At 42.8% G+C, this 23,814-nt stretch overlaps 1 protein-coding gene across 2 annotated transcripts in view; it reads left to right on the top strand.

Annotated features, from left to right (window-relative positions):
• The window catches only part of LOC109641229 (collagen alpha-1(II) chain), a 66,554-nt gene that overhangs the window by 35,897 nt on the left and 6,843 nt on the right, over positions 1–23,814 (top strand). For both annotated transcript variants that reach the window (XM_069513986.1, XM_069513987.1), the window contains 51 exons: positions 2,953–3,585; positions 5,055–5,099; positions 5,429–5,548; positions 6,182–6,220; positions 6,323–6,376; positions 6,472–6,525; positions 7,848–7,955; positions 8,061–8,114; positions 8,363–8,416; positions 8,618–8,662; positions 8,825–8,878; positions 9,375–9,419; positions 9,516–9,569; positions 9,717–9,761; positions 9,848–9,901; positions 9,995–10,039; positions 10,640–10,693; positions 11,363–11,407; positions 11,495–11,548; positions 11,807–11,914; positions 12,164–12,217; positions 12,647–12,700; positions 13,190–13,234; positions 13,458–13,511; positions 14,129–14,173; positions 14,516–14,569; positions 14,766–14,819; positions 14,937–14,990; positions 15,285–15,338; positions 15,768–15,821; positions 17,349–17,393; positions 17,652–17,696; positions 18,155–18,262; positions 18,380–18,433; positions 18,526–18,579; positions 18,702–18,755; positions 18,960–19,067; positions 20,125–20,178; positions 20,293–20,400; positions 20,550–20,603; positions 20,784–20,837; positions 20,949–21,002; positions 21,094–21,147; positions 21,686–21,793; positions 21,916–21,969; positions 22,079–22,132; positions 22,282–22,335; positions 22,504–22,557; positions 22,851–22,904; positions 23,000–23,053; positions 23,280–23,333. In XM_069513986.1, the coding sequence (XP_069370087.1) occupies positions 2,953–3,585; positions 5,055–5,099; positions 5,429–5,548; positions 6,182–6,220; positions 6,323–6,376; positions 6,472–6,525; positions 7,848–7,955; positions 8,061–8,114; positions 8,363–8,416; positions 8,618–8,662; positions 8,825–8,878; positions 9,375–9,419; positions 9,516–9,569; positions 9,717–9,761; positions 9,848–9,901; positions 9,995–10,039; positions 10,640–10,693; positions 11,363–11,407; positions 11,495–11,548; positions 11,807–11,914; positions 12,164–12,217; positions 12,647–12,700; positions 13,190–13,234; positions 13,458–13,511; positions 14,129–14,173; positions 14,516–14,569; positions 14,766–14,819; positions 14,937–14,990; positions 15,285–15,338; positions 15,768–15,821; positions 17,349–17,393; positions 17,652–17,696; positions 18,155–18,262; positions 18,380–18,433; positions 18,526–18,579; positions 18,702–18,755; positions 18,960–19,067; positions 20,125–20,178; positions 20,293–20,400; positions 20,550–20,603; positions 20,784–20,837; positions 20,949–21,002; positions 21,094–21,147; positions 21,686–21,793; positions 21,916–21,969; positions 22,079–22,132; positions 22,282–22,335; positions 22,504–22,557; positions 22,851–22,904; positions 23,000–23,053; positions 23,280–23,333 (3,618 nt within the window). The remainder of the gene's footprint in view (positions 1–2,952; positions 3,586–5,054; positions 5,100–5,428; positions 5,549–6,181; positions 6,221–6,322; positions 6,377–6,471; positions 6,526–7,847; positions 7,956–8,060; positions 8,115–8,362; positions 8,417–8,617; positions 8,663–8,824; positions 8,879–9,374; positions 9,420–9,515; positions 9,570–9,716; positions 9,762–9,847; positions 9,902–9,994; positions 10,040–10,639; positions 10,694–11,362; positions 11,408–11,494; positions 11,549–11,806; positions 11,915–12,163; positions 12,218–12,646; positions 12,701–13,189; positions 13,235–13,457; positions 13,512–14,128; positions 14,174–14,515; positions 14,570–14,765; positions 14,820–14,936; positions 14,991–15,284; positions 15,339–15,767; positions 15,822–17,348; positions 17,394–17,651; positions 17,697–18,154; positions 18,263–18,379; positions 18,434–18,525; positions 18,580–18,701; positions 18,756–18,959; positions 19,068–20,124; positions 20,179–20,292; positions 20,401–20,549; positions 20,604–20,783; positions 20,838–20,948; positions 21,003–21,093; positions 21,148–21,685; positions 21,794–21,915; positions 21,970–22,078; positions 22,133–22,281; positions 22,336–22,503; positions 22,558–22,850; positions 22,905–22,999; positions 23,054–23,279; positions 23,334–23,814) is intronic.

The following is a 23,814-nucleotide window of genomic DNA, read 5'->3' as shown; positions in this document are numbered from 1 at the left end:
TGGGGCTCCTTGTTTTGGTCCCTTGCCTATCTCATTCCTGCACCGGCCCTCTTTATAACCCAGCCAGCCGTCGACCAGGGGCTGGGTTTCACTGTAAATACAGTATTTAAGACTCTGCTATTCTAAAATTTCCGATTTGATGTAAGAAAGCCAGGTTCAGCTGATTATTTCTGGGTTGTGTTTGGGCATGTCAGGCTCTCTGATAATACAATCAGTCCATGCTCAACTGAGTTTTTCTTTCACAAATGCCTGTAACCAAACAGGAAACCTGAGATCCCCTCTGTGATGCTAATGCATGAAATGTGAATGACATCATTTTACTCCTTATATTTGATACACATCGCTGACTCCAGATCTCTGTGCTTGTCCAAGGGCGATTTTTGTTGAGTCCTGCAGGACTCATGAATTTGTGCCTCGGAGAGTTCAGGCTGTTTTGTGGCCAACGTGAGTCTTTGTACTAAACAGCTGCAGACGACAGAATAATACAAACTGGGTTCATAAACCATCAAGTGTTTATCTGGACTCCCCTTGTCTCCACACACTCTATCTTTGTCTTTTCACAGACGCCGGAGTCCATGAGAGGCTTTATCCTGCAGGCTTTATACTCAGTTTAATCAAGCTGCTGTTTAAAGGCTCAAACTTTTGCATAGTCTCGCTTTAACCAGAGTGTTTGACCGACTGACACACAGACGATCGAGGTCAACCCTGGAGCTGTCCTACATGCGGACATTTTGTTAAATTTGCTTCCCTCTCCTCCCCCTGTCCTCCTGCTCTCCATATGCCTCTCAGCTCCACTTTACTGCTCTCCATTTCAGCCCATTAGGGTCATCAAACAAAATTTACAGCCCTTTGGTCCCTTCCCCTGAAAGGCCTCTCTCTACGCCACCGTTCCCTGAGGTCCAACATCTGATGCTCTCTGCTGAGTGTGTGTGTGTGTGTGTGTGTGTGTACCTCTATCACCGCGAGGACCAGTTTGAGTTATGGACCTCACGGAGTCAGGAACTTGATTTTTTCTTCAAAGACTTGGTTTTGAGGTTCACGTTAGAGTCAGGTTGAGAGTTGACTTTCCGCTGTGATGATTAAGGTTAAGCATCGTACCAACGAGTGTCCTCACAGAGATAGATGTTCAAGTGTTTTGGGGGGGGCGGGGCTGTAACGCAATTCCGGGGGTTGCAGTGTTTTGCGTATTGTTGATTTCGTTGTTAATTTTCCTGTCACCCCTGGAAACCACATAACTTTAAACTGCTGTGTTTGGAAAGATTGTTAAGTGCCTGAAACCTCATTGGAGTCAATAATAATAAATTCATATTTTATCAGCTGATGTTGTTTTACAGCGAGGACAATTAAAAAAATAGTTGTATCATTAGTCAGTTTTATTGCTATGACATAATCTGGTACAGAGGAGCACTCTGGGATAGCACTGGAGCAGACTGAAGCTGTCCACTTGTCTCTTGTCTCACATTGGAGGAGACATTTGAGTAACAAGTGTTACTGTTGCAACTGTGCAAGATTCAATCACAGTTCATTGTTGACGGACGGTTGAGAAGGTCCATGGTTCAATCCCCAGCTCCTCCAGTGTGCATGTCCAATTTTGTCCACATGTTGAGGATTCTTTTGACAAGACACTGAACCCCCACTTGCCCCTGACGGCCGTGCAGTGCATAGTGAGAATGGGATGTATGGTAGACAAAACATCTGATGGAGAAAACACTGTATGAATGTGAACTGTGACGTAAGCATATGAAGAAAGTCATATATAAATACAGTCCATGCATCAATTTAACATCTGTGCAGTAGGACTTTGACTTTTTAGTTTCATCCATGTCCAATCTGCTAACATGGAGGAGACAGGGTTTATGAGCTGCACTGCAGCCAACCACCAGGGGGTGATCAAACGGTTTTTGTGAAGTAGTGAGGACTAAGTACTTGTGGGATTGATTGGAAACACTTTGACGGATGTTATCACTGGTTGTTGACGATAAATTGTCAGGAGAGTAAAGAAAACAGAGGAACACGGTTTCAGGTACTGTTATTAGTTAAAAATTTCATGGAATATAACTTTATTGACAACCCCCCCCCCCCCCACCCTATTGGTTGCAATAGGAAGCTTAATACAAACCACTGAAATGTTAATTAGAGACAGCACATCGAAGTGTTTTGGAAAGAAATGACACCAAGTCAGTTGTGGTGTTGAGTTTTTGATGACAGACGGACCAGGAGTAACTGTCTTGAAGAGCTCCGAGACTAATCGACTTGACGCCAGATGAAATGACGCCAGATGTCAGTGGACAGTTGATGATACTTTTCAAGAAGAAGGAAGAAGATCTGCAGCAGTGGGTTTTCTTTCGTAGGGTCTGGAGCTGCTGCAGACGACAAGTTTAGGAAATTTATTTGTAAAGTTTTAATTGAACAATAAATGTTCGGGTTTGTTTTTGAGTGAGTGGGTAATGCACAAAGAGCTGTTTATTCAAATTTCAATGAAGCTTGAATCACAGGACCCTGAACTGGAGAATCTGTTGTCTTTGCGTTTGTTGTGAATGACAATATCACTTTCGTTGATGAGTCCCAGCCGCCGCCACTACAGAACGCTGGTTGCCTGTTTGTTTAAATTATTATCAACTTTGAACGTATCGCATGGCTGCACCAAATTCGACTCTGCACTTCCTTAGGCCCTGAACAACGCCAACGCCAAGTGTGAAGCCGATAAGATGAGCGGTTGTAGAGATATTCATGATCAATTTTTCCTGTTGTGGTTTGAAATTGACAATCTGAAATAAATTGATCTTTAATCTTTTTGTTGCTCAACAACAAAACACAGAGGCACATGATGAGACAGCCGTCTTCATCCGGCTGTTGACATCACAACATGACACAAACCAGAAACACTCTGTACTAACGTTTCAAAGATTACATCCTTGAATGAGCTCCAACTCCTGTTTTCTCTCTCAGCAGAATGCCTTCCTGCGCCGAGCCGCTTCTCGAGGGGACGGGACGATGCTTTCAGGACCCGATCGAAAAGGTTCAATAGTTCGCGGGGACGTATTTGTGGTGGACGAGGACACCGACCTGTTGGATCCAACCTTCCAAAATGGTGAATATGCTAACCCCCTGTGGAAGCCCTCCAGGAATGGAGGAAACCAGAAAGGGAAGCCTGAAACGTCTTCCAAACATTTAGAGGAGAATATCACTACAGAGAAGAAGAAAGTTTCAAGCGGGGGGACTTCGTCGCTGTTCCCCGGGAAACCCTCTGGTGACATCATCGACCTGGACACCGGAAACACACCCAAGAAGCCCTCAGCCGGGATCCCTTCATATCCAAGAACATCCACAGATGATCAGGGCAGGGCTGTCTCACCTACAGCTCAGGTGATCGTCTCTGACCCATCTGCAAAAGGCGTAGTTGAAAAGTGGGGATCCGTCACCACGCAGAGCACCGTGTACTCTGATGTCAAACATGTCGACAGGGAGCACCCCGGCACTGTGACCATCGTGTCCGTAGACGGCGACCTGGTGCGGAGCTCGGATGGACAAATGTACCGGCTGCAGAGAGGAGGCGTTGGTCGAATGGGTCCTCCAGGGCCAGAGGTGAGGAATCTCGTGATGCTCTATTTGCTCTCATGCTCTTGTTTTAAAGCCGCTGGTTGTTTCCAAAGGACTTGGGGTGCAACACGTTTGGTTCACATCACAACCTTTAGTCAAGTCAGTTTAATTTGAGACATCTTTTGATTGAAATTTAGGCAGTAAAACTATATTTTACACCACTTTGTTGCTCCCGTGCGTTGATTCGTACAGATCACTTGTCACCACTACAAGTGACAGAGAGGAAGACGCCCTCTTTAGGTGGAGTTCAGTCAGAAATTAGTTTCTACATATTCGTTTCTGTCCAGTTTTGAAGACCTCGATGGCCAAGGCTCGTTCCCCGCTGCTTCATCTGTAAAGTTGATGTATTATATCAGAGATGAAGTGGGATCAACCTTGTATGAAGAAAGTGTTACGTCTGTTCATGCTTTGCAGCTCACAAGAGCTGGGCTCCATCAGCTGCCATCTGAGTCTGATCAGCGGAGGCTACGCCGCTCAAACACATGTTGATCCACATGTCTTTGATGCCTCGATCCGAGCCCTCGGAGAACCGCACGGTTAACGAGTCTGAGCAGTTTGTCAAAGCTTCGCTCGGTTGACAGCCTTAACCTCTTGCTGCCGACTTGTCTGATTGTTGCAAATGAGTAAAACCATTTTCATAATAACCAGTCGGAAGCTTTGCCCGGTGTAAGAGGTGGGTCGTGGCAGGAACTGCAGGGCAGACAGAACCAGAACCAGGCTGCACATCTGGTCACGTCTGGGCCGGTCTCTGGAGTCACGCTGCCATAAAACGCACAGGATCACTCAGCACGATTACAGTGATTGGATCCAGCTGCAGGGAACATGAAGGAAGACGTCCTGTTGGCTCCTCTCTCCTCGTGTACAACATCTCAGCTCTTCCCTGACTTTCATGTCGAAGTTTGCACAAGCCTGCAGAATTATCCTCAACAAGTGTGTTGACGTGATTAAAGGCTCTTATTTACAAAATAATATTTCTCCGCAGGATCCGACTGGTTGGCAGGTTTATTGAAACACCTCGATTTCCCTGTGAAAGCTGTTTAGCTGCAGCAGGAATCCTTGTGCTTAACTTCACCACTAAGTTTTGGCCGAGAGCCTCTACCCTGGAAATTCTAAAAATGTCTTCACCATGCAGCTCTGGGAGGCGTGTCAGTATGTCAGTATTAGTGCAGCATTATCTTCTTTATTAATCCATCTACTGTATTTTTGAAGATTTATAAATTTAGCAGTAACAACTGAATCACTACAATCAATCCACGTCATCCTCACTCCGCTCAGACGTCTCAACCTGAGTCAGTCAGTGTTGCATTCCACCATTTTTACTTGGTCAAGACAATTCAACAATTCATTAATTTGACCGATGGTTTCACTTCTTCAATTATATTTTCTGTCTGGAAGATGCTTTCTCCACGGTGTATGTTTGAGCGGTTTTATTGCAGGTTGTTATGTTTCCACAGGGTTGTCCTGGTGAACCTGGCCTGCCGGGGTTTAAAGGTGACAAGGTAAAATAATCTTTACGACATAATAGCCTTGTAATCATGTGTTAGGCTAGTCCCCTTGACTCGTGCAGGGCTGTTCTGTGCACCTGAAACAGCATCCAGGGCCATATTGTGTTTTAAAGCCCAATTCCACCTCAGTTATTTTCATACCTGCATCTATAAACTCCTGTCCCTGCCTCCATTCATTCTCTGGACATATTATTTACACTGGAGCTTAAACGCTGTAGCAAATCACGTTTATGTTGTAATGTTGAAATGCTGTGCTACAATACCAAGTATCCGATGTAAATGGATTTGTCTTGCATATTTACCACGTATTTTTCATCCCACAGGGTCAAATGGGCTTCGAGGGTCGTTCGGGGAAAAGGGGGGAGCCAGGACCTCCTGGAGCGGCAGGTTTACCGTCCCTCTACCTCTGGAAGAATACGGCAGAGGAATGGGCTGCGTTCCAGGTAAGTTGGTGACGACAGTATATTCTATATTAATCGAACTTCTGTCCTGATCTACTTCTTTGTGTCATTCACAACGTTCAAAGAGAAATGGTGCAGACGTTCATGTCTGTCAAAAATTGAGGTTTTATGGTTAATTAAATATATTTCTTTAAAATTCTGCTAATCCAGCACATTTCCCAGCATCCCTTTCGACATCTTAACCAGTTCATGTGAAGATGACCTCTCCTTGCTCTTTTCTCTCCCGAGCACTTGTGTAATTCATCGTCAGTCCCCCAAAAGACGCGCTGGACATCAAATGTTCTTTGAGGTGAAGCCATCTCTCTCCACATCCATAAGATCCACAGACTCAGTCAAACCTTTGACCTGCAGTTGCCGTGTGAGCAGGCTGATGTCAAACAGATGAGGGCAGAGACGACAAAGAGAAAAGTCTGCGAGTAGTTTGTGATGGACGTTTGTTACTGTACGTGCTCTAAAGGTTACGTGTGGACGGACCTTTATTCAATTTTACTGTCCCGCAGCTCAATACATCGTTTATATCATCAAGAGTGTTCCTGACTGTTTCTGAAGTTATTGAAGTTTATGGGTAAGATTCATGGAGCTGTGATTGATCCTGTGTTTCCATTCTCCCTGCAGCAAACCAACTTCTACCAGTTACTTCGCTCCGGTTGGCCTGTAAGTTCACAGTGACGATTAACAGCCTGTCTTTGTTGGGATTTGGTTGTTTTGTTTGTTTACTGTTCACCTGAGGCGGGTTTCTTCTTTGTGAGCTTGCAGAGTGAAGAAGGTCCTGCAGGACCACCTGGAGAGATGGGCAAACCTGGCATACCGGTAAGAGATGTGATCCAAACACAATTTAAAAAAAAAAGAAAGTCTGTATTGGTTCATTCTGAGCTGGTGAAATATTTGTATTTGTTGTTTTTCAGGGGCCTCCTGGTGAAGCTGGGGGGCGTGGACAAGCAGGGATGCCAGGAGAAATGGTAAAAAATTATTTTATCAATCAATTCAATCACTCTCCTGATAAGAAAAGTTTATAGAAATCTATTAAATGTCAAAAACTGAGCTCTATCAATTAAAAACTTAATCAGAGCCCTAGAACTCCTGCTGCGGCACCATGTCGAGTCTTCTTGGTAAAGTCTCCAACCTTCAGACGCCTGGATTTGGGCAGTTTGTCTCTCTGCTCCTGAGATGGTCGTCCTTCCGGCAGGTTCTTCATCTTAGTTTATGTGGATGACCTCCTCCAGCGAGAGTCCTGTGGTTCCAAACATTTCACATGTCTCACTGAGGCCGCTGTAAAACTCAAAGACTCGGAGAGGGTTTTATATTCTTGCCCTGATCTATGGCGCGCCACAGAAATGCATTGCTCCGGTCTCCAGAGACTGGCTGTTTTTTTCTGTCCTGACATGCAGAGTGAATTGTGGGACCTTATATACACAAGTATTGTATTCAGTTTGCCACAGATGGACTTCAGTCAAGTTCTAGAAACATCTCAAGGATAATTAAAGCAAACTGGACGTAGGCTTCTCGCCTCCGGGGTTTCCTGACAACCAAGGCCACGTTTGTTCTGAGCCGTTTGAACCGCTGCCACAGGTGGAAACTCCAGAGACGAGAAATCCCCCCCACAACACTTCTGTCGCTTTAGCTCCTGCTTCTCAAACGTGAACTACGGCTTCTCTCCTCTGTTTTATATCATTCGTAACATGTGCAGTCGTCACCTTTGACTCTGGGAAACTGTTATTCTTCAGGGTTTCGTGATATTTCATAAATAGTTAATCCCCAGTGAAAACAAGAGCCAGTTATGTGTAAATATATGCATTTGCACCGCTGAAATAAGATTAATTGCACAAAGTGAAAGTATCCTGGTTAAATATTAGTTTATAGTAAACCCTCATTCATCATGCCAGTCTGTGCGCGTATAAAACTGCATCCATCATCCTCAGCAGTTTAAAATATGTCCGTGCAGCCTCAGCACACGTGTTTTATCCATTCAGTGTGAATCAAGTGTACAAGTTTTCCACCTGTTCTCAGGCAGAGTTATTACTGACCACCATCTTCTCGACAGCGTATTGTTATTCAGCTGATCCCGTGTCTGTGTGATGAACGGCTCTGCAGAGTAGAGCGGAGTCGTCACAGAACAGATTTAATATTTAGAATCGAACTCCACCAGTGTGAGGTTCTCTACAGCTGTGGTTTCACTCGCTGTGTTTCTTCTTTTTATGATTTCATATTTTTTTTATCAGCCTTATAAAGAAGCAGAAGTATTAAAAGTTTCTTAACTCTGTTATTCCTGTTTGCCTGACAGGGTGAGCAGGGGCCCAGGGGCCCTCCCGGACGAGTCGGGGCCCAAGGGAGAGATGGTACAAATGGGGAAGATGGTCAGCCTGGGTCAGGTGGTGCTCCCGGGTCATCGGTGTGTACATTCTGTTCAGTATCGTGAACGCATCTGAGTTTTACAGCTTGTAAATCATCTGTGTCTGTGTTCACTTGTGGAAATCGTTTCTGTAATTGTCATCAGGGGCCCTGGGGACACAGAGGAGAGCGAGGGGCCAAAGGGGAAAAAGGTGATGAGGTGAGTAATAAAACAGCAGAGATACTTTTCTACGGAAGAAAGGTCAGAAGCATTTTCACTTTTGATTTACTGTTTGTGAAATGATTCACATGTGAAGCCAAGAACGCATCATCGTACCAAATACTGTCTGAGCATAAACCTGCAAACAATTTCTGTCATCTTTTAACCATTTAGCTCATATTTTCATTTCAATATCAGTTTAAAAGATTTAAATCGGTTTAAAAACTTTTATTTCTGTTCTTCCCCAGGGCCTGGTTGGCTTCAAGGGTCCAAGAGGAGAATCCGGTGAACCTGGTGAGAAGGTACTGTGATAGATCTATTTATCATCCGTCGTTTAAATTAAATTTTGGATTTTTACCTCTGTTAATGTTCAGGTTGATCAAGTTTAATTACTTTAAAAGGTTTTCATGCTCAGAAAGCCTTTAACTCAGCCGGTATCGTTCACCATACGTGTTATTAACAGTACAATATGTAATGATCACGTGTTTTGTCTTCGTCTTCAGGGTTCCACTGGTTTACCTGGACGACCTGGTCTTGTTGGGCCTCCAGTGAGTGTCTCTCCTGTTTAGAAGTCATTGCCAATTATTTTATTATATAAATATCAGCCTTAGGCCTTCAAAATCCCAATCAGTCAAACTTTATTTTTCATGCATTTTAATGTTCTATTTTATTTCACTTGACCTTAAATACATATTTAATCTTCTCTGCAGGGGCCTCATGGGATCCGAGGTGGCTACGGGCCAGAGGGGCCCTGTGGCCCTGATGTGAGTGATGTTCTCTCTGACCGTAGTTCTATAGGAAACCAGGCATGACACTTAGAAAAGTTTTTCCCCGGAGAAGTTTCACAGGAAAGTGTTCTCAGACTTTTGGACCACACTGTGTGTAATGTATATACATTATACGTAGATATATCTTATTTCTTCAGGTTGCCTGTTTTAAAGCCAATGTCAAGAAACATGAGAATTAACAGTTTAATATTCTCAAACCACAACGTCATCATTTGGCCGCTGAGGATGTTGATTTTGCAGCATTTGGGTAAATGTGTTAAACATCCACCGGCCGATAGCTCAAACTAATCCCAGCACACTGTACTGAAGTATTTTCAGTGAAGGCTAGATTAGGGAATTAGTTTTTACTGAATGACTGTTTATATTTTGGGAGTTATATTTTAAATCATTGATGCAGTTTTGTTCATTGTGAGAGATTCTGAGCTGTAGATGAACTATGTCATTAATACAGTTATGTACTTGATGTCATTAGGGGGAGAACGGACTGGACGGCCTCCCAGGTCCACCGGGGCCAACGGTAAGAACATAGAGGGATTAGGTGATGGAATATTTCTCTGTTTGTGCCAATTATCTATATATATATATATATTTATATGATGTGTGTGTGTCACAGGGGGCACCGGGTTTTACAGGACGTGTTGGCGCTCAAGGAGTTAATGGCTCAAGGGTAAGATTATAAAAGATTATTAAAATAATTATTGAAAATTGCTCATCCCAGCAGAGAAATGATGATGGATAACTTTGTCTTGTGTTAAATGATAAGTACAGTATGATTATGAACTTAAATTCTGGTGTGACTGATCTAATCCTTCAGGGGGACCTGGGACCTGCCGGCTCTGTTGGCCCCAAAGGCCCCCAGGTAAACACTTAGTTTAATTATAATTATGCTGCAGGAATTTAATGTTTGTGGTTTAAAATGCATTGGTTTAATTGTCTTCCCATTAGGGGCCTCCAGGTTTAGAGGGACAGATCGGACCCCCTGGACTCAGAGGGCTCCAAGTGAGTACAGTTCAAGGCAAGACGGTCGTTAGAGACTTCAGAGGAGTTTTACCTCATTAGATCTGTGATCAGTAAAATAAAAACTCTTTACAGGGACACTTGGGACAGACCGGAGCTCCCGGCCCTAAAGGAGAGAACGTAAGAGTCTTTTTATTGTGTTATTTTGTTCCGGACAGATGTGTTTTACTTCCTTAATGGTTAAGATTAGTTTAAAATGCAGAGTTTACTGGGCTCGTCTGTTTATCTGAGTCAGTGTGCATCATTTATATCTTCAGTTGATTACACAGATGTCGTTAATGGTTGATAAAACTTGATTGGGTTGTTACGGCGGTGTCATCGAATTCTACATAAAAGCTTAATGTGCATGATGAGGAGCCCACGATAGTGTGTAGAGGCCAAGAGGGTTGAATCACGGACTGTAGATAAAGATGGACGACAACAAGACATCCTGGACACGAATGCTGCCATATGCCGAAACATGCTCTCGACCAATGCTCTTGGACGCATCAGTGTGATGACCTAAAATGACAGAAACCAACTTTGACTTTTTAGTTTGTCCCATCTGCAAACACGGAGGAGACAGGATTTATGACGGGTACTGCAGCCAGCCACCAGGGGGCAATGGAGAGGCCTTAGCTTTGGGAGCTGTCATGTCGTCCATCCTTGTACAGTCAATGTCGTGATTGTTTAAGAACAGATTGTTCAGTATCTTATATCTGTTGTTTATTTTCATATCAGGGGCCTGTGGGGCCCGTGGGTGGACGGGGGGATCCCGGCTTTGAGGGGCCCATGGTGAGTTACACATGAACATACTCACCAGGGTTTTACGTCATTACATTCACATGCAGGTCCAAAAAAAGAACGTTGCTCTTGATATCAGTTTCTCTTTCTTAATTTGTCCGACCTGCATCATGAACGTTTGAATCATATTTTTAAATGTGGACAAAACCGCACGATAATTTGTGTTATTGTTGAAATAGATTGTGTTTGTTGATTATTGTAACTGAGAATGATGTTATTTTAAGATGATTTAATACACATGTGCAGAACATTTTCAAGGATTTCTCTTATTTTGTTTTGGCCGTGCATGCATGAACAGAACAGTATGTTAATATTGTTACCAGTCGTTATGACGATGAGGTTTTTAAAATGATCTCATGTCTTTTGCTGCATCTCACAGTTACACACAGTGTGTACCTTCAGTCTGCTGGTAGACAGTGTGCTGCCATCTACTGGTTGTGGGCTCTCAGTGGAAAATGACATGATGCTGTTACTCACTGTCTCTTATCCTTAACTTCAATGTGTAATCTCCATTTAAATCTTTCAATGAAATGACAAGGTGTTATAGTAAACTGCTTATAAATGAGCTTATTGTTCCTTTATTATTTCATTCTTCAGGATTTCTGTTGTCATTTGTTTTTAATTACTACATTCCAGATGTTAATGTGCATTTATTTCCAGGGCGCTCCGGGGCAACAAGGTCCTGTGGGTTTTACCGGAGTAGCGGTAGGTCGCTCAGTGTGGGACTCACAAACATATTTACTCTAGGAAATGTCTGGGTGCATCTTCTTTTGAGCATTTTCTTCTTTACAGGGTCACAGGGGACCACACGGGGACAAGGGGGACACTGGACCTAAAGGAAACAAAGTAGGAGGCAGCAGTTTTCTGTTTGATAAGAGAAGAGAATATGGAAATTTGTAGAAATAAACTTATTCACTCTCTGAGGTTTACGTGAGATAATCGATGCTTCGCACTAAATATAAGGCTATAACCTGTTAGCTTAGCTTAGCATAAAGACTAGAAACCGGTGGGAACAGCTAGCCTGGAGTGCCTTGAAGTCTAACTATGTCTCTAACTATTCATCAAAATCCAAATGTGCCTTAAAGAGTCTTTGTTTCCTCTCAGGGTTTTCAGGGGGCAGAAGGCATTATGGGCCCTCAGGGAGAGAGGGGCCCCACTGGCTTCCAAGGTTTCCAGGGGACGAAGGGCCAACCTGGCTCCAGAGGCACCGAGGTACACTTTAACAGAGCCGTTAACTGTATTGATTCTCTGCTTGTTTTCAGATAACTCAGCAGCTTGTTTCACATTTAAACTGGCAGCAAATAAAATATAATCAACCCACCGTGTAGACTCTCTCTCTTTTTTTATACGCAGGATGATATTGCATTACACGCTCGCTTAACGACGCAGGCGAGGGTCGTGTGGTGGCTGTGAAAGAAAAAACAAGATAAGCTTGGATTGATTTTATATTCCTTCATTCAGGGCACAAATGGAGAAACTGGCCCTCAGGGAAAAGAAGGCAGCCGCGGGTTAAAGGTCAGTGATGATTTATGGCTCTGAACACAAAGAAATGTCACATGACTTCATATGTTGATCCGAACATCAGATTTAACTGTGTAACATTAGAGCTTCCTGTGACCTAATACAACAAATATGAGGGAGCAGTGAATGGAACGTGAATTTAACTCATGCAGGTCTCTGCATGTGGTCATTGCACACGAACATTAAGGGTTTTAAATACAAATAATCTCAGTAATAAAGTATTTTTCTTGCAGCAGGAGATTCTAGAGAACGTGGATCTTAAGCCGCAGGTCCCTGGTTGGACTCCGTTTAAAAATCCTCCACTGTCTCTGTAGTTTTAAGACCAAAAGAATACACTTTAAATATACATCTGGAAATCTTTTAGAGATGACGACAATCTGGATATTGATGCTATCAGACGCTAATATCTGAATCTTCTTGAAGGGGACCAGAGGACCAGATGGACGTAACGGAAAACCAGGACCCAGAGGGAACAAGGTATGACACATCACACAGAGGCAATCACGGACTGTACGTAAAGACGGACGACAAGACGGCTCCCTTAAAACGAAGTCTCTCGATCGCCCCCCGGTTTGCTGCTTAGCTCATTCACCCCGTCTCCTCCATGTTAGGAGATGGGACATGGCCCAAACTATAACAGTCAAGTGTTTCTGATAAGTTTTTATTAGTTATTTGATGATATAAATTGGTTGTGCTAGTGTTTTGATGCCCATCCCTCGATCACTACTATGGATTATATCATATGCAGGAGAGGAGGGTGCAACATGATAAGCAATTGAAAGAGTGTCAGTGTATTATTATATAAAGTCTGTGGAAGCCTAAGAGAACTTTAAAACATTTCGTTTATCGGTAGCACACAGGAACAGGTTGATAATTCACTGCACCTGCAGCTCAAGTTGTTTTGGAGTCACTTGTTTTGTTCGTTCATACTAATGTTGTCGTCTCTTTTTTTCTTTTCTTCTCCAGGGTCCGACTGGACCGAGGGGTCACACTGGTCAACCAGGCTCATCGGTAAACTTTCCCACCAAGCCTGGCAGAAATGATTCCTCATGATGTTGTGGTGTTAAGGTGCACTTTTGCTCAGCGTTAGAATCGTGCACAGAAACAGACGGAGTCTTTTGCCCATGCTGCTTCGCTCCGTCCGTATTTGTGCACGCGTTCTGACCGTAGGACACAAGGAAGACGTTTCACCTGTTTGTCTTGTGTTTGTGTTTTTTGGTTAATTCTTCTTCAGGGTTTGTCGGGGCCAACTGGACCAGAGGGAGCAGAAGGAAAGCCTGGTACACAGGTTCCCATTCTCTATCATATTTCAATCCCATCATCTGTAAATGCTGTGTGTGTGTATGTGTGTGTTTGTGTGTGTGTGTTTGTGTGTCGCATGATTTTTGCTGTCCAGTGATGAGTACTCCTGTTAAATATATTCTTTTACACTGTTTTATTTCCAGCTTTGTCTTTGTCAGATAAACAGTAATTCATACTGAAATGATGTCACCGGCTGAAAAACTGCTGAGATTGAAAGTTTGAAACTGACTCCCTGTTGTGTGGTAGTTGTATGTTGAGACAGCAGGGGGCAGTGTTTGCACAGCTCTACTTCACAGGAGGTGGTGCAGAGTTCACGTTGCATCCATTTGTTCATCATCAGTATTTTTTATCGAAAGAAAGAAAGACACTTTTCTTCACTGTGAGATTTTTCCATCTTGTCATAACTCTCAGCATCTGTCCAGATTTAGTCTAAAATCGAATTCTGTGAGAAAAAGTATAAAATGTTCAATGTTGAGCTCGACCCGTGACTTCTGTTTAAAAACGAACACGCTGAATTCACACAATCATTTCTTTAAGTGATGAACGACACAATGTTGTGTGGATGAAATTGCATTGTGGGCATTTTCTTTCTCTCGGTTTCAGGGTCCCTCGGGTGCAGTGGGACACGCTGGCAGTAAAGGACTCACGGTGAGACTGACCGCAGAATGACTCCACTGTTTATTTCATGACATCATTAGGCTCTTTAAAAGTACATACGTGTTTGTATGTACCTCACACGTGTTAAAATACAATATATGTTGGCCATTAGTATGTGGACACCTAAACATTTCATTGTTTTTTAAATATTTAATTCTAAAACACCCCGAGCACCAGACCAAATACTTCACGTTCAATCATTTATGTAAAACTGGATTTACTTCTCGGGGACTCCAGATGTTGCTGCTGCTGCTGAGCTTAATATTTTACATTATGTATGCAGCCTTCCTCTCTGTCCCCTCTTGTGATGTTTTATTTCTGTACATTTTCCAGGGTTTTCAAGGAGTGATTGGGGAGACGGGAGCAGACGGACCACCAGGTTCTCTGGTACGTCCTCGTTCTTTAAAAGACAAAGGAATCGAAGACTTTAACCGCTGTGTGAAAATGTGGTTTTCTGAGCTGAGGCCGTCAGGCAGGAGGTTTTAGAGATGAACTGATCCACTGAAGCATTTTCTGTATCTTGAGAAAGAGCAGCAGGTGAACTCTGAACGCATTCACTGATGACAGTGTTTTAAACCAATAGGGGCCTCCAGGGAAGACGGGGCCTCCAGGTATACCAGGACCCCCAGGAGAGAGGGTGAGTCCACAGACACACAGATACCTGGAGTACGTGTGTATTCTGTCAATGATGTGTTTTAAAGACGTGTGGTTTGTGTGTGTGTGTGTGTGTGTGTGTGTATGTGTGTGTTCTCAGGGTTTCACAGGGAAACCCGGCATGGAGGGACCCCAGGGCCCAGTAGGCATGTATGTAAGTGATGTGTGTCATGTATGTCAGCAGAGGTCATACAAGGAGACACCTGCACCACGATTCATAGCACATACACACTGTATGCAGAAAACCTAACATAGTATCAGTGAGGACACTTACTGTGTGTTATAATAATAATAATAATAATAATATAATAATACATTTTATTCATACAGTAAGTTCCAAGCTTATAAACACAAAGTGCTTCCCAAAGAAAACAGTTTGTCGTTTATTGCTGGATTTGTAAGATGAGTTGATAATTAAAATGTTTCCTGTCGTTCCCTCTCCCATCAGGGCATCCCGGGGAACGTGGGCATGCGTGGGAATCCAGGTTTCATGGGAGAAAGGGTATGATCCTCTCTGTGTCGTCCATCGTCAATATTATTGTAGTTTGAAGAAAGTAACAGGAGAGGAGCTTTAGACGTGTTGTATGTTCGATCAAACCTTTTCACCGACATTTCTAACTCTGATGTTGTTAAAATCTGTTTGTTAAAAATATCACGACAACATTAAAAGTAGGGTCTTGAATTTGTTTCTTAAACTCTTATCTTATTTGTTGAAATCCTCTTCACGTCCTGATGGTTATCAAAGATTAGAGCTAACAAATAAAGAAAAGAGCCGTTTTCTGATTTGTCCTGGAAGTAGCTGCAATAAACACAAACAATTTTTTGATTAGTCGGCATAACTCATATACATATACGGCTAAAGCACAGACAGTGACCAGAAGTTAGCGAGCGCAGGATTCAATAAAATCTGACTTCTTCTGTTCTCCACCAGGGTGAGCAGGGTTTACGAGGTTTACCAGGACCTGTCGGGAAACCAGGACCTGCAGTAAGTGTCTGTTTATTTGTATTTTTATTGCCTATCCCCTGACCGAGCATTGTTCTGAGGGTTTGATTAAGACGGCAGCGATGATGGGATCACACCAAGGAGAGAGTTTGGCTAATAAACCGTTTTGAAGTGTGCAGCTGGTTTGCAGGGACCTCCGTTTTATGGAGGTGAACAGGTCACGCTGATTGATTTTGTCGGGGGCACTGGTGGCAAATCGAGTCGGCGGGGTGAGATGGTTCGTTCACCGGATAGACTACAAATAAATGAGTTTCTTCTCCAGCGTGAGAGCGCAGCAGGAAAAATGTTCAGCGATGAAGCATTTCTCTGCACGTGTAGCTTCTCCCTTCTTTACAGTGTTCAGCAGTGGAGCAGAAAACTAAAAGAGAATGAATGGAGGTGAAGTCTGACAGTGTTCTTACTTACTGGGATGGACTGCCGGGATCAAAGTCGTTTAGAATTTCTCAGGGTCGTGTTCCCTTTTCTGAGAGTTATGACCAAAACAACACCAAAGTTTAAAAGGTGGGAGAAAACATAACACAATGGAAAATACTGTGCAAAGAACTATGGAAACAATGAAGACAAAATACCATGAGATGAAGTAACCTGGATGTCTGAGTCCTGCGAATCACTAAATCAGAGTACGAACAGAAGACCTTGAGTGTAAATTGGTAGTTACAGGAGTCTGATGTCTGCAGGACACAGATTTAAACTGAAAGATAAAGGAAATCCATTTTGAGTGCTTCTCCAACTCATGCTCACTTTATTAGGAACACCTTTAAAATACTGTGCAGTATTCGTGGGATCGGTCCCACCAGATGTAGGTTTACCGGTGTTCCTTTTAGTGTTTCCACAGAAACTTAAAACCTGAAATGATGTTTTTCCTCTGCTCCGATCAAAGTTGAGAGTCTGGAAGGTCAAACTCTCTTCTTCGCACTCGTCAAACGTTCTGCTGCCCATAAATCAGTCACCCTGTCGTTTGGTTGGTTAGATTTGGAAATAAGAAAATCCCTCTTGCATGGAAAGAGAGTTTCAGTAATGGCAGTGGGACCGTTTCCCTGAAGCTCACTTCTCCTCCTTGTAGTGTCATTGGACACACTTTTTCTGCTCGCTCACACAGTCGCCCTTTGCTGTAGTGAAATCCATCAATCTGTCATAGAGTCGTGTGGTACAGTAGCAGGGAGGTGGACTCGTCGGCCAAATACTGTGCTCCTGTGTTTACTTGGCTGAATCCTGTCAACAGATGGAAAGCACAGAGTCCGAGGGAGGTTCTACATATCACGTCCGTAATTTATTCCAAGAGGGAATAAAAGAAATTCAGGATTTGAGTTTAAACTTTAAACATTCATCCTCACTCAAGAATGTACTGATTAGAATTCGGTGGTCAAAGAAACATAAACAGAGACAATAGAGACAAAGGACACATCTTAACTTATACTCTTCTATCTCTTCCAGCAATCCTCAATGAGAAGTGGGAGTCGTAGGTTGGTTTGCATGTTCTGACTCGCCTTGTCTTTTCTTTTTCTGCAGGGTCTCTCAGGTCCTCCCGGAGAGAAGGGACCCCAGGGGCCTCAGGTGAGAGAATCCGTTAACAGGAGAATTCAGACCTGACATCAGAAAACTAAACATTTATCTTCCTCCTCTCGTTGTTGGTGGATTTAAACTGTGATTCCCATGAAAATTAACTGCCACATTTATTTCTCAATGCCCGTGTGGACAGTAGTGTCACAGTCAGGGATGTTTTAACCTTTTATTAACGATCTGAGGGAATTTGTTGAAGTGTCTCAGACCAGGACTTAATGTTTTCTCTTTGTGTCTCGTTGTTTGTCACAGGGTCGACCTGGAGACGAAGGACTCAGAGGGATTCAAGGCCCAGAAGTGAGGTTCACTTCATAGTGAAGTTGAGGACGTAGTAGATATTTTATCTGAAGCTGCGTCATTCGAGTGTTATTTTCGTAGATAACAAACGCTGGTTGATGAAGCGTTAACTGATTAACCAACAAGAATAAAATCCTCTCATTAGAATGGATGAGTGTGGGTGTGACAGGATAAACATAAAACATTTTACAACAAGGGTTGTTTGATTTTTACGTTTGCAAATAGCCACGTAAACAACAGAGCATAAAGATTCACACACATCATCACGCACATGCTAATAGTGCAATAAAAACCACAGCAGCCACAGTGAGGAACAGTTTTTACAGAGAATCTGTCGGCCTCCATGTTTGTCCTGTTTAAAAATGAGCTAAATTATTTTAACATTTAATAATAACAGCAATAATAATGATAGAAATAATAAGGTTGCTCCGTTCTAACATCTGTTCTCTGATCCCCAGGGGCCTCCAGGTGTTCCAGGTGCTGATGGGGCAAATGGAAAACCTGGACCCAGGGGAAGCGTAGGGACCCTAGGGCCTCAGGGGCCACAGGGGCCAGCAGGAATCCCAGTGAGTGGGTACTAACCATCGACTGCTGTTTTCACTTGTAGTCTGAAAAGATAAACATCCTGATTGTAAATTATTAGAAAACCACACATTTGAATATGTTTTTTTGCGTCTCTTCAGGGGCCAAAGGGGCCTGATGGGTTATTAGGAGCAGCAGGGAAAAGAGGAAACAAGGTAAACTACAGAACACGGAGGAATCTACGATGACATATGTTTTATTAACCTTCATTTATGATCAGTTACTGATCCGATGCTTTGATTTCCAGGGTTTACCTGGTTTACCTGGTGATCCTGGACCCACGGGACAAGGTGGAGAACAGGTTGGTAGAACTGGTAGTTAGTGTATTTTGTATTATATGCAAAAAAAAAACATGTTTATGTAAATATGATAAAACAATTTGTTGTTGTCAGCTGATTGTTGTTTTATCTTTTGCCTCATCAGGGTCTCCTTGGCCAAACAGGAATCGAGGGCCCCCCAGGACAGAAAGGAGATCAGGTCAGTGATTGTAATAGGACCATTCATTTCCTCACTGTTTGCAAACACTGCGCAGTTTTAAAAAGAAATTGATGAATTGTATTTCATCCTACATGAGGCCAAAATGACTCCAGGACCTTTATGTGGATGAGGCTCTTTGTTTAATGTTCACTGAAATGCCTGCAGTCTGATTTCCTGTGGTCTAATGTTGACGTGTTTCCGCAGGGCGACTCTGGGCCTTCTGGGAAACCTGGTCCTCCAAGTCCGCCCGGAGAGAGAGGACTTGAGGGGCTGAAAGGCCTCCAGGGACCCCCTGGACTTGTGGGTAAAGAGGTTGGTGCATTAATCTGCTCTTTATACAAACGCAAACGATTTACAGATGTCGACACACGTGTCGAGTCTCATAGATGACAGGAAGTGAATTTCTAATTCAGTGAAGAATTTAATGACATCATGACATCACCTCCACTGTGTTTACTAACAGTTGGTGTGTTGTGGTGAACAGATGTGTTTGTTTTGTGTTGTTTCTTTAAATTTATTGCTGGAATTAGACTTTTATCTTCCTACAACATCTAAAAATAGTTCCAGCGCTTCATGATGTTAACCCTAAGCATGAATTTAACAACGATATAAATCACCGCCGCGGTTACATAAAGTGTGAAATTACTTTTTCCTGATGATGCGTCGGTGGCAGTGCTTAACTTCCAGTGAGTCAGACACTGATTATATCAAACCAGCAGGGAACTGGTTTAATTTATAATTTATGTCAGACCTTCACTCAGCTTGATGGAGTTTGCTGCTGCATAAAGTGTCAATTTAGCTCAAAGCAACTGAACATAAAACTCTGCGCTGCTGGTTTTTGAATATTTTTTCATAATCTTTGTATTAAATTACAACATATTTGTATTTTAAACACATTTTTTGAGCTTCTTGTTAAATGAGAAAGGTCTTCATTTAAAAAGATGAAATGTGTTGGTGAGTCTTCCAACAAACTTCAGCTTCAGGGGATGAAAATAGATTAAAAACAAGGCAAATAAAAGCAACTGTGGGCAGATGGAGAGTGCATCCCTCCACAGAGGCTGATTTATTTTATTTATATTTTACATTTACTTTATCACCATGTTGCATTTACATGTATATAGAGATCAGACCCATGCACCATACAAAGCAATGTTCTGCAAACGGTTCTACATTAAATGCAGGACAAATATCCATCCTCTGATATAGCGGACAGGAATGTTTGTGAAACTCCTTTCTACAAGTTTCAAGAAAATTGAGACTGACTGACAGCAATGAAAACATAACGTCCTTGGTGGAGGTCGTTAATGAGGAGAGTCCTGAGGTACAGTGAAGTCAGACAGCTCCTCATCTGTTCGCTCCTCCTCTGCAGGGTGACGTCGGCCATCCTGGTGAAGCTGGAGGTCCAGGTCCCAAAGGGGAGAAGGTAAACTCCGCTATGTCTTTAAATTCAGTCTGTTCAAAGTGAACCGATGAGGTAGAGTTTCACCTCTTGGTGATGTTTGCAGTTTGTGATCAGTCTGTAGTTTACTGTCAACAGGGTGAGGTGGGGCCTCTGGGTCTGTCTGGTCGAGAGGGCCCCTGGGGAGACCTCGGAGAGAACGGAGAGAGGGGTCCGAAGGGGGAGAAGGGCCACATCGGACTGATGGTGAGCATTTTTACTACATCATGTGTTATAGCCTCAAAATAAAGATTATACAGTTTCTTCTTATTACGAGTTTTTTATATCTCTGATCAGTCAGATTGATTTATTCCAGAAGAAACTGTGTCTGATGTCACTTTCTCCCTCTTGACCAGGGTGAGCCGGGGCTTGTGGGTAAAGTGGGACCCGCAGGTCTGACGGGTTTACGGGTGAGTTTGTTCGTATTGATGCTGTCGATGTTGTTATGTTCAGAACGACCTTTAAATTAACCTTTACTGATCAGTCGTTAGCTGTAGCTGTTGTGTATTGATCCATCTGACGGATGTGTCGTTTTTAAATGATTCTTCCTGTTTCTCGTTTTGTCTGTTGTGTGTTTGTGTTCGTTTCAGGGAGGCACGGGCCCTCGTGGACCTCCGGGACCAGATGGAGCTCAGGGACAGAAGGTGATAAAAAAAAAAAAAGGTTTCTGTAACACGCTGCTGTTGTAACTGTGCATCGCGGTTTAATCTGTTAAATCAGAAGAAACCTTTATGATTTCCCAATCGTTTCTCCAGGGGGAGTCTGGGCTCATAGGAATAACTGGAGCTCCTGGGTCAGGAGGCCCTCAGGTAACCTGTGATTAAAGTTAATATTTTCTACAACACTGTATAAAAGTATGTGTTCAAAATCCATCGGTTATTCTCCTTGTCTTGTTCTTAGGGAATAAAAGGAGCACGTGGTGTCAAAGGAGACGCAGGGAGGCTGGGACCTTCTGTAAGTGTCGCTGAGAATCTGGAAACGATTCACGTTATGTCGTCACCGAGCGTTTCACTGATTTCTCTTTATTGGCAGTTTGGTAGTTTTGCTACTGATGGTTTTTAAAGCTGATTTATCTTTTGTTTTATCGCACTAAACTTTATAAATTAAGTATCTGATGATGATTGAATAACTTTTAATTAACTAGAAAATAAAAATATGTTTCTAGATCCGATGTATTTTGCTGAATCACTGTGACCAAAGCCCAAATGCAAACTAAACAAACTTGAATTTCATGCAGTCATAGATTCGGTGCTTTTAATATGCCTGATTTGTTTTTTTCATCAAAATTCATGAACTTTTCTCCAGGAAATCGAAACAACATCACCCTGGAGCCGCCTCGTTCAAAACCATGTCTCATCCTTTCATGAAGTTTCGTGAAAATGTTTTACAAACCAGCGATGGACAGTGGTGGAAAAATATCCTTCCTGGTGGAGGTAACAACTTAATAATGTGATGGTAATTCAAAATGCATTTTATGATTTCTCCACCTCAGGGTCCAGGAGGACAAGTCGGACCTCAGGGAGACCAGGGAGAGATAGGAGAACCAGGACCACAGGGAGAGAAGGGAGAGCCAGGAGCTCCAGGTCCAACCGGGGAACAGGTTAGATGCTGTGACAGCTTTGAAAGTTCTGAATACGACCTTGATTCATAGTGACTAAATAAATGAACTCATGTGTATGACTTAAATATCCATGACACTAACTGACTCGATCACCTGATCAGGGTGAAGATGGTCTGCCTGGAATCCAAGGTCCTCCTGCTCTCCCAGGGTTTGAGGTGACAACGTAACACAGCAGCATCAGCACGTTCTGATGTTAAATCTCCTCGACTGAAGATTTATTTTATCCCTCAACAACTCTGACTTGATTTCTCTATTTCTTCTCAGGGGGCTCCTGGAGAGATGGGTCCTCAGGGTCCCCCAGGTCCCCCAGGGGCTCCTGTAAGTACGAGCACAGAAACACTGCACATGATGAAATCTCGTTTATTAACCCAGATATTTTATGGCTAATTACTGAGAATTAACTGAAGATAAAAAACATTCTAATGTCTTGCAAAATGAGAAAACATTAACATTATATTGCTGTGCAGGGAGGACCAGGAAGACCAGGACCCGAGGGGACCAGAGGCATGGATGGGGAGAAGGTATTGTTAAACAGATTCATGAATCGGTCTATGTGACTTTCTTTCAATTTATTTTCAATCCAGATTTAACGATACAAAGTCCCAAATGCGCGGCTACTAAAAATCAGCTTCTGCATTTGGAGTTGGGCTGAAGAGACTGATGAGTTTTTGTTTTTTTTACTTCGGCAGGGAGACGACGGCATGAACGGATCACCAGGAAAGACTGGTCATGTTGGCCGCAGGGTGAGAACATATTTTGCAGCAGAAAAGCAGCTTGAAATAATAATTTGATGAATTTTCAAAAAGGTCAACATTTGGTAATTTTTTATGGAGGAGAGTCTGACCTGGAAAACAGGAATTTTCATATAGATACACAGTGGCGTATTTGCACAGGATGATAAAGCTATTGTGACAGCCACTGCACAAACAGACTCATGCATAAAACATTTGGTCGTTTCGTGTGTGTGTGTGTGTGTGTGTGTGTGTCCTCTTGCTTTCCGTTGCCTCATTAAAAAACATGACAAACTCGTTCTCAGGGGAAGCGGGGGAAGGCTGGAGTCAGGGGGACCCGTGGAGACCGAGGACCAAAGGTGGGACACGTGGAAACTAGAGCTCAAGCTTTGTGAACACGTAGTTTAATCACGATGTATGAGCCAACTAGCAAAATTGCTCTTTTGTCACTCAGGGCGAAAAGGGAGAACGAGGACAGGAAGGTATCCCCGGGTGGCCAGGTCTCATCGTAAGTCGATGAATTCATTTCACTTAACGTCCATTCATTTAGTTTTTATGTCCTCGCTGAACAAATCCACGCAAACTCCTCTGAGAGTTTCTGTTCAGCAGATCTGTCGCCCTCAGTGGTTCGGAGACAAGAAAATGACAAATTAATGAGTTTCACTATCAAAGTTCATTTTATCAGTCTGAGAACTAATGTCCGCTTTATACACGTCTTCTGTTTTTATCATTAGGGAATTCCTGCGTTACGAGGAGAGCCGGGGGATCGCGGTGAAAAAGGAAGAGAGGTAAAGAATTTCCATCCAGCACCAAACACAATAACATCTCACAAGATTAAATGAATTAGAAACAAGCCTTGTTTAAATTTGATTTAGCAAAAAAATTATATAACTGGCTTTTTAAATATACTCGTAATGTTTCTTTTCTTTGTTGCGATAAACAGAGCTGACAGAAAATGTTTGAATGTAATGTGAATTTATGATCCAGCCTTTTCCAATAAACACCGAGTGTTATACGTTATATAACATGCATCAGGGAATTTAAAATAAAATTAAAGAGAACCAAGAAAACACAGGACACTCAAATGTATCCGTACAGTAAACACATTGATATTCATACATGCACATGCACATGCTCTCCCCTAACACCCAGGAGAAGATTACATTAGTGAAAAGAAATTTAAAATAAAAGTGGTAAAATTAAGTGATAGAAGGTTGGATCACAGACCTCCGTCCTGTAGCAGCCGCCATGCTTTAGTTTGTCCGGCAT

The sequence above is a fragment of the Paralichthys olivaceus genome, chromosome 18, assembly GCF_024713975.1.
Source record: "Paralichthys olivaceus isolate ysfri-2021 chromosome 18, ASM2471397v2, whole genome shotgun sequence".
Taxonomy (NCBI): domain Eukaryota; kingdom Metazoa; phylum Chordata; class Actinopteri; order Pleuronectiformes; family Paralichthyidae; genus Paralichthys; species Paralichthys olivaceus.
Note: the sequence above shows the minus strand (reverse complement) of the source record. Positions and strands in the feature narration are given on the sequence as shown.